The sequence below is a fragment of the Pyrus communis genome, chromosome 17, assembly GCF_041283825.1.
Source record: "Pyrus communis isolate YQ-2024b chromosome 17, ASM4128382v1, whole genome shotgun sequence".
In the NCBI taxonomy this organism is placed as follows: domain Eukaryota; kingdom Viridiplantae; phylum Streptophyta; class Magnoliopsida; order Rosales; family Rosaceae; genus Pyrus; species Pyrus communis.
Window position 1 is genome coordinate 28,054,934 of NC_142581.1, and position 9,823 is coordinate 28,064,756.

Sequence of the window (9,823 nt, forward strand, 5' to 3'; positions counted from 1 at the left end):
CTCCTCACATCAATCACCAGTTGCGTTTCGAAACTCACCAGATATGCTCACAAGTTCATACTAATAATTATTTTAAAAACAGAAACAGAAGGAAAATAAGAACAAGGATTTGCGTTTCAGGTTCTGGTTATCTAGAGGTAGACGTCACAAAATTATATATCAGCCAACGAGAGCGACCAGAAATAGAGAGAGAGTACCTGACGACTGAGAGAAGAAGAACAGGTGAGAGAGAGAGGGAGAGGTGAGAGGGATGAGGAGAGATTTTGCAGCAGAAGAGTGGAGAAAGAAAGGAGGGAAAAGGGGTACCGAGCCAGCGGCTGCCTATTTGATACCTGGAGCAATTTAATTGATTACCGTTGGATCAATCTCAATGGCTGAAACTAAACACCTTCTGTATCCAAGAAGAACAGGTCTCGCAACTCTAAAAACACACACACTAGGGAGGCATCAAAGACCACGCCTCAGCCTTCTTCTTCTTCTTCCTCGCAATCTCTTCTCTCTCTACCACTTTCGCCGACTCAATCCACGGCTGCGGCGGCTTCGTCGAGGTAAAAGATTTCATCTTTTTCACTGTTAGAGTTAATGAATTCTACCCTTTTACCTGATCGAGTCTGTAATCGCCACTGTAAACTCTCAGGCTAGTTCTTCTCTGATCAAGGCCAGGAAGCCGCCCGATGCTAAATTGGATTATTCTCAGATCACGGTAAAACAATTTTTGGAATTAGTGCCTGAAATTTCACTGCATTTTCGTCACTAATCTAAACCAGATACGGGATATCGAACAAGTAACAAATTGATTTTGGGATTTTAGGTTGAGCTTCGGACAGTTGATGGGTTGTTGAAGGATAGCACTCAATGTGCTCCCAATGGTTACTACTTCATTACCGTATATGACAAGGTATTATTTCTTAATCTTTTTCGGTGTCGGATTTCGCTGGATCTTTACATTTCACGTGCTCTCATGCTTCAGTGATGATGTTGTGTTGTCTGAAACTTTCCGGTTGGGACTGTTAATTGTACAGTTGAACTACACCACTATCACATCATGAATGACAAGTTTTGTTTTTGTTACAGATCAAGTCCTGATATGCCTGTATTATTGTTGATCTTGGTAAGTTTACTTATTTATCTTTAGTTGGGTTCCTAATTATGCATGCTTGTACCTTACGTTGAAATTGGCTTCAACCGCTAGATCATTCCCTTTGGTCTCTTTCTTTGTCGCTATGTTTTATAGGTTCCAAAAATAGAAGAAAATTTTCTAAACTTGATTAACTTGCTGCACAAATAGTGGATGATCTAAAATATCTTGACCAGCATGTCCCGTTCGTTTATATCTTGTGTAGTGATTTATAGCAAACATGTGGTTCTTTTGTTTATCGCATTTGGTTTCAAAATTAAACTCTGCAAGATTAGTCATACCTTCTTTTCTTTTTCATGCTGTTGCACATCGAGTGGGAAGAATCTGAATTCATATTACTTTTCTCTGTTTTGTAAATTCATGTTGCCCTAAAATTGCATCCTCTGTTAGAGTTAATCTCGTTACTTCGCGTCGTATGACATTTTCTTTGGTAGTTCCTTTCCACTGAGCTGTGAGCACTGAGCCTCTTCATAGACTAGCTTTGAAGGTTGTAGCCTTGTTGGATGTTTTTTTACAGATTTGTATTCTGTGAATTATTGCACTTGACAATAATGAGGATGCTTGTTTTCTGAACGTGGATTGTCGAAAGATTAGATAGTTTGGAGATTGACAATAAAAGAAAGAATATAGTTTGGAGATTGGTCAATCTCGGTGCGAGTCATTGTTTAATAAAGGCTAGACATCGTTTAAAATAGTCTCTCTTCCGTGGCAGTCGCACCACTTCTTTTTAACCAACCTTTAACACACGTTTTCGTGGACTCACTCCGTGTATTTTAGCATTTTTGCAAAAATTATATAAATCAAAATTATTAAGACATTCATTTGTAATGAAGAAATGGATCAGATTTAGATGATCTTTTGGTAGACATAGTCTTTGAGAAAATAATAAGTGATAAACATTTCAGATCGTTTAAATATATAACGAAGTAAGTATTGCAAGAACGTGTGTCAAATATTATGTACAAAAAATGATACCACGGATTGAATGGACTGAACTTGCTCTGATAGATTTTCCTTGGCATTTCTCTATGTTTAATTTCATCATGGGAGCTGATCGTCAAACTCCCCCCTAATAGTCAAACTCCTATTCTATATTAACCTCACCGACCCATTGACTTAATCCATCGGGGAAACTTCCTCATCAATAAGTGTGAAGTGTCTTGGTGGCTATTAAGAATCTTCCCGCTGACTCGTCAACTGTAAGGTTTAACTCTTTCTCATCTACTGTACTTTATTTTTCTTGTTTTACTAGCCGCTTGTCAAAATTTATGCGTGCGATAATTAGTCTTTGTATGTTAAATTAGAAAATTTTTTACGATTTAAAAAAAAAAAATTAAGTTAATTTGTTTATATATTTGTCAATCATAAAACACCTACCAATTTACAATTTACACCGTGAAGTTTGGATGCAATTGCAACCTCAAACATCTTTAAAATATTTCAATTTTATACACAAATTTGTATTTTATTGCAATTTTATATATTTGTTAGTCAAATCGTCAATTTACTGTTAAGTGATGACTGGCAAATACATGAACCACATATTTCAAAGACTAGGCATATAAAAATAATTAATTATAAAAACAATTTAAATACAAAACTAAATAATAAACAAAGTAAAAAGGGACCCACCCACTCTTCTCCCACCCGAGCACACCACATGCATTTCCACCTTCTTTCCTACATTCTCCATCAGCACCACCCATTCCATACAACCACCGTGTCTTGTGGAACTAGTCCCCTACACCAATCTTCTTTCTAATTTGACTCCTTCACGTCAAGCCACATGCCCCCAAAAATACCCTAACCCCGAAAGTCAAATTAACGTTTGAAAAAAAAGAAAAAAAAATGTTAAATTAACGGTTTAACAAACGAATGTTTGAAATTGCTATAAAATACAAGTTCGTGTGTGAGATTGAAATGCTCTAAATATGTTGTATGAGGTTACAATTTCACTCAAACTTGAGGGTGTAAAATGTAATGTACTTAATTTTAATTGTAAATTTTGAAGTTTTCAAGGGCAATTTATGGTATTTACATGTAGAATGCTCCACAATTTAAGGTCTCCCACTTTTCAAGGGCAATTTAAGTTCTCCCAATTTATGGTATTTACATGTAGAATGCTTCACAATTTATGGTATTTACAATTTCACTCAACCTCGTAACATTTTTTTGTCCTAGTTTCATCAAAGCTGATAGTCAAACTCCTCTCAAATTCTGTACCTCAACATCCCATTCACTTACAAGGAAACTTCCTCGTCAGTAAGTGTGGAATTCCTGGTGGCTAATGGGAACCTTCCTCTTCATATATATGTCCCTCTCAGAAACTGCATATAATTGTCCTCGGCCTTGCATATTCGTGCCCTGCATTCAGTCATTGCAAGAACCAAGAAGCAGAGAGTTTCTCTAGATGGATGCTTTCCGAGATTCTTATTCGTCCTCTTACCGGTGTTCCTATCATGCCTTCTTGAGTTTCAGAGGCCAGGACACGCGCAAGGGCTTTACTGATCACCTCTATAGAGCCTTGGAGCTAGCAGGAATCCACATGTTTAGAGACGATGATGAAATCAAGAGAGGGGAGAAGATTGAGTCGGAGTTAGAGAAGGCGATACAGGAGTCACAAGTATCGATAATTGTCTTCTCCAAGGACTATGCTTCCTCAAGGTGGTGTTTGAACGAACTTTTGAAGATCGTGGAACGTAGAAATACTGATTGTAGACATGTGGTTCTGCCAGTTTTCTATGATGTGGATCCATCCGATGTCAGGAAGCAGAGTGGTTCTTTTGCTGAAGCATTTGCCAGACATGAGAAGCGATTCAGTACGGAGGAGATGGACAAGGTGGAGCTGTGGAGAAGAGCTCTTAGAGATGTTGCGTCTTTGGGAGGAATGGTTTTAGGAGATCGGTAATTTCTATTCTCATAATGTTCTCAAGCTAATTGAAAGTGTCTTTTAAATTAGAAAACTAGATTTTAATCTCTAAATAAGATGAAGTTTAGAAAAGTGTCTTATACAAGATTAAAAATTGATTTTAGATCTTAGACTCTATTTAATGCCAGCATATATTCAATGTCTCTTGTTTTATTTATAATTTTATGAATTTAAATTTTATGAAAATATTATAAATTTTAATTCTCATTATGGTAACATCTTATATAAGAAAATATTTTCGTAGAGATTTTTTGGCACACTTATGTTTTTGCATATTTTCTTATCTGCCACTAATTCATTACAATATATTTAGGTACGAAGGTACATTGGATTAGTATAATATGTTTAGGTACGGACATTTCGGTAAACTAGTTTAGTATAATATATTTAGGTACCAACATTTCGGTACACTAGTTTAGCATCATATAGTTAGGTACGGAATTTTTTATTTACTTATGTTTTTACATATTTTCTTATGTGTCACTAATTCACTACAATATATTTAGGTACAAACATTTTGGTACATTAATTTAGTAAAATATATTATGATACTAAAGTTTAGGTACATTAATCAAATAAAGTTAAATAAAATTCATTAAGTTAAATAAAATTAGTGAATTAAAATGTGTATAATAATGAATTTAAAATTTAATGTACAAAAGTTTTGTCACTCGATACATTAATAACCTCATTTACTAATTATATTTTATTTTTTTAATTATTTCTCTTTTTCTTCCTAATTTTTAATGTATTAATTTATTTCACTATAATTTTCATTTTCATTTCATTTATCGTAATATATTTTGTTGTAAACATTTAGATAAATTAATTTTTGTTATACAATATATTTCGATGTACTTTTTCTTCTTCATTTAGGTACATTAAATTTATTATAATACATTTCAATGCATACATTTAGATTCACATATTTCAGTACATACATTTCGATACAAACATTTAGGTACAATAATTCAATATAAAACATTTCGGTACTAACATTTCGATGCATACATTTTGGTACACACATTTAGGTACATTAATTTAATATAATATATTTCGGTTCTAACATTTAAACACATTAGTTAAATATCATACATTTCGGTGCTAATATTTCGGTACACACATTTAGGTACATTAATTAATATAATACATTTTGGTGCATATATTTCGATGCATACATTTCAGTACTAATATTTAAATACATTAGTTAAATATAATACATTTCGATACACACATTTCGGTACTAACATTTAGTTACATTAATTGAGTCTTTCAAGTTTTAAGAATGCTAAATAAAATTAATAAATTAAAAAAAAAACCCTTTTTTGGTCAAAAAATAAATTAAAATTTTGTATAATAATAAATTTAAATATTTAATAGGAGACATTAAATAAAATGCACATTAACTATTTTGAATTAAGGATACATTAAGGGATTATAATCAATATGTAATCTAACATCAGATTTATTTTAAATTTCAATCTTCTTGAAGATTAGAGTTAAAGAAAAACCCCTTTTTAAATTAAGTAAAAGGTTTTGTTTAGCCAAAATGATCTTGGGATTTGCATAACTCATCACTTTAGTCCATGAGATTTAAAATCAATATAAGGAGTCCCTGAGATTGTCTATCATCAATCATTTTGATCCATGGGTGAAAAATTAAGTTAAATAAGGATCAAAATAATAAAATTATCCTCAATTTAATAAACAATAGGCCAAAATGATTTGACCAAATTGAGGGTATTTTTATCATTTCATCCTTATTTTATGGAGATTTTTCAATAAATGATCAAAATATGGACAAACTCGGGACCAATTCTATCGATTTCAAATGTTGGGACCAAAGTAAGGAGTTGTGTATTTTGGCTAAAAAACCTCAAGTAAAATTGTAGATGGCAGTGAAGCTTGAAGTTGTTCAATTTTGGTTTATATTTTCCTATCGATTTTGGTTTTATTTGTTCTCATGCTTATTTCTGCGTCATATATTTCAATTAAATGAATTATAGGTATGAGGGGCAGTTCATCCAAGATATTGTTGAAGAGATTAGAAATGAACTGGATCACGCAGCTTTAGACGTCGCTCCCTTTTCAGTTGGAATGGATTATCGTGTGCAACGCCTAAACATGTGGTTACAAGATGAATCAAATGATGTTGGTGTAGCTGTCATCTGTGGGATGGGTGGAATTGGCAAGAGCACTATCGCGAAGGCCGCTTATAACCTTAACTTTGGTAGATTTCAAGGTAGCAGCTTTCTTGCAGATATACGAGAATCTTCAGAACATGGTTTTGTTGGCTTGCAAAGAAAACTTCTTTCAGATATCCAAAAGGGGAAAGCAAAGAAAGTATACAATACGGATGAAGGAACAATCAGGATCAAACAAGCCGTGGGCTATAAAAAAGTTCTTATTGTTCTTGATGATGTGAGCAACCGAGATCAACTCAATGCAATTCTTGGAATGCGAGAGTGGCTTCATCCAGGAAGTAAAATTATCGTAACAACTCGACATGAACATTTGTTAAATGCTTACGATGTTTTTGAAAAGTTCATGGTTCCAGAACTGAATGAGTACGAATCACTTGAGCTTTTCAGTTGGCATGCCTTCAGACAATCCCATCCAGAAGAAGGTTACATGGAGCTTTCAAGACATGTGGTACAGCACTGTGGAGGGCTTCCATTAGCTCTTCAAGTTCTGGGATCTTCTCTATCCGGAAAAAGTGTAGAAGTATGGCAAAGTGCATTGCAGAAGTTAGACGTGATCCCTAATGACAAAATTCAAAAAGTTCTGAGGATAAGTTTTGATTCTTTACAAGATGATCATGACAAAAATTTATTCCTTCACATAGCCAGTTTCTTCACAGGAAAGAAGATGGATTATACGAGTACAATGTTGGACAGCTTAGAGTTTTACACAAGGATTGGGATTGAAAATCTAGTTGACAGATGCCTAGTGAAAATTCAATGGCCGAACAGGTTGGTCATGCATCAATTGGTGAGAAACATGGCAATGGAAATTATTCGTGAGGAATCACCTGATGACCCCGGAAAACGTAGTAGAGTGTTGCAGAAAGATGCCTCTAATATTTTGAGAAAATTAAGTGTAAGAACTATGTTTTTCATGTGTATGTATTTTTAGTTATGATTTGTTGTCCAGTACTAGTTATATACTTACTCAATGATCTGATTTGTTAGCAGGGTACGGAAAATATTAAGGGCCTCATGCTCAACCTTGCTAGCAAAACAACGTTTGTTGGATGTCATAAAAAACGATGCCATGATGAAGATTATGATGGAAATTGTTCAAGACGACGTCGGCTTGGTTTCTTCTCTTGGAAGCCAGTTAGCTTTTCATCCACAAACTCAGCTTCTGCATCAAATGAGATGGATTTCAACTCTGAGGTGTTTAGAAGGATGCACAATCTTGAACTTCTCATGCTCAACAACATCAACGTCAGGGGAAGCTACGAAGATTTTCCAAAAAGTTTAATATGTTTATCTTGGAGAGGATTCCACTTAAAATCAGTACCAGAAAAATTTTATTTGGAAAACCTGGTTGTTCTTGACATGCGAAATAGTAGCCTACAACATGTTTGGAGTGGGATCAGGGTACGTAACTCTCTCTCTCTCTCTCACTCTTTCTCTCACACATGTCCATTATATCTTCTTAGAAATTGATTAATACTTGTTATTCAAACAGTTTCTTCCGAGGCTGAAAATTCTTAATCTCAGTCATTCACATGGCCTTAGGACAACCCCCGACTTCTCAGGACTCCCTAACCTTGAGAGATTGATTCTTAAACATTGCATAAATTTGGTTGAGGTTGATGAATCCATCGGATACCTAGAGAAACTTCTTGTTTTGAATCTAGGAGGCTGCAAAAATCTCATGAAGCTTCCAATATTGAGATCTGTGCGGGATCTTGATCTTTCTGGTTGCTCAAAGCTTGTGCTTGGTGCCAATACGACTGCCACAACTGATCACTTACAATCTACAGCTTGTGAAATGAAGAAGCTCAATCTGTTATCACCTAAATCATGGTATTCAATCTGGTCGTCGGTGTCGCCGAGAAAAAATATTGAATCAAGCAGTTTCTCATTGGCAAGTTTACCGCATTCCTTAACAAGTTTACGTCTGGATTGCTGCAATCTATCAGAGATTCCGAGTGCCCTTACTATGCTGCCTTCGTTAGAGTACTTGGATCTGAATAACAATCCAATTACAAGCCTACCAGAGAGCATGAACAATCTTGATAAGCTTCGCACTCTTGCAGTAGAAGGTTGCAGAAACCTCACAATGCTTCCAGAGCTCCCACATGGTTTGAAACAATTGAATGGTAAAGGTTGCACATCATTGAAAAGAATAACAAATTTACCGAACTTGCACATATCACCGCCCACGCATCCCTTGTCAGAAGACATACCGTCGGACATAGGTTTAATGTATTACAACATATTATTGGACTCAAATTTATGGTATTGTGGGAAACTAGTTGATGTTGCAAGCTTGTTCAATACACTACCATTGAGCAGCTTTGACATAAAACTCCTCAAAGATATCGATCTATTCGATTTGAAACCCAACGGTGGCATTGAGGTCCTAAGGAACAACTTTTGTGCAAGAAGGCGCTCCAAGGTTTTCTCTCTCTCTCTCTCTCTCTCTCTGTTATGTACAAGTGCTTATAGTATGATCTCTATGGCATAAACGATTAGATTGTAATCACAACATCACCATGAAACTGCAGGGAACTTTTGAATGTGGCATATATAGCATTTTTGTCCATGAGAGCAAGATTCCAGATCGGTTCAATTACTGGAGCATGGGTAACACTGTTTTCTCTATTATTGTTCCTTCACAGCCTAATATCAAGATCGTAGGTTTAAATGCATGTATATTGTTTGACCGGCAATCGGATCGAAGCCCTGAGATTGCAAGTTTCTGGCTTGAACTTAGGAATGAGACAAAGTGCCTTAAGTGGAGATTGAGCACGTGGAATGAGGTTGAATGGAAAGTGATGAACGAAGATATGTTATGGCTAACCCATTGGATTATGGGGAACAATGAATTGGAATGCGGGGAAGAAGTGTGTCTTGAAATAATCAAAGCGCAAGTCGGTTTCGTCACAAAGGAGATTGGAGTCCAGTTTGTGTACGAGCGGCAAAATAAGGATAAGGACGATGTCCCATCAAGTAGTGAAGATGCATTGATCCCACGTATCATGGGAGCGGACTTATTAGGCTTTGATAAATGGATTAATAACTGCGAGAATGAATCTATTTCAACTGTCGTCTGCGGGGTTCATTACAATCTCTGTAACCGTGAAGTGATCGATCTTGAGAATGAGTCCCGCAAGACCCCATAGTAACCAGTGCTCTAAACTATTACCCAGTTTAATTCAAATTGATGTTGGTGATGCACAAATCACTAGATTCAAATGTGTATTGGTTGTTAAGCTTCGTTTCTATCTATTTTTAATTTTTCCCTAAAAAATTGTTTTCAATAATTTAATATACAAAATTTCATGCCTGTATGAAGTATGAATTTAAAATCTGTTTTTAAGAAAAATAAAGTTTTAGAGCTCAACTAAAAAATAAGCTCACGCGTTGCAGCATGAACCAACTGTTTCAGACGTAACTGCATGAATAAGACACATTTCAGGCGTGACTGCATACATAAATAAGACACAAAGTGCAAGAAGTAAAGCTCATATTTTTAGCAGTATTATTTTAACAACAATTCTTCAAGTGGTGGATTGCCCC

At 35.2% G+C, this 9,823-nt stretch overlaps 1 protein-coding gene across 4 annotated transcripts; it reads left to right on the top strand.

Annotated features, from left to right (window-relative positions):
- Positions 1-322: 322 nt before the first annotated feature.
- LOC137708563 (TMV resistance protein N) lies at positions 323-9,590 on the top strand. Of its 4 annotated transcripts, XM_088689255.1 has the most exons (10): positions 323-548; positions 638-703; positions 812-898; positions 1,075-1,111; positions 2,189-2,342; positions 3,320-4,042; positions 6,074-7,166; positions 7,259-7,672; positions 7,764-8,699; positions 8,809-9,590. In XM_088689255.1, exons 6-10 carry the CDS (start codon positions 3,549-3,551, stop codon positions 9,424-9,426), a joined length of 3,555 nt encoding a protein of 1,184 aa, XP_088545381.1. In that variant the 5' UTR covers positions 323-548; positions 638-703; positions 812-898; positions 1,075-1,111; positions 2,189-2,342; positions 3,320-3,548; the 3' UTR covers positions 9,427-9,590. The 4 variants fall into 4 exon arrangements, with proteins under 4 accessions (XP_088545381.1, XP_088545380.1, XP_088545382.1 ...); XM_088689254.1 differs by lacking the exon at positions 2,189-2,342; XM_088689258.1 differs by lacking the exon at positions 2,189-2,342 and having other exon boundaries at positions 327-548; positions 7,262-7,672.
- The last annotated feature ends 233 nt before the right edge of the window (positions 9,591-9,823 follow it).

What these genes read in the sequence shown, in the direction of transcription:
- LOC137708563 (XM_088689255.1), top strand. Translation starts at nt 3,549, where the DNA reads ATGGATGCTTTCCGAGATTCTTATTCGTCCTCTTACCGGTGTTCCTAT. An exon ending in GGAATGGTTTTAGGAGATCG is followed by an intron (nt 4,043 to 6,073) that starts GTAATTTCTATT and finishes AATGAATTATAG; the next exon opens with GTATGAGGGGCAGTTCATCC. An exon ending in GTGCAAGAAGGCGCTCCAAG is followed by an intron (nt 8,700 to 8,808) that starts GTTTTCTCTCTC and finishes ATGAAACTGCAG; the next exon opens with GGAACTTTTGAATGTGGCAT.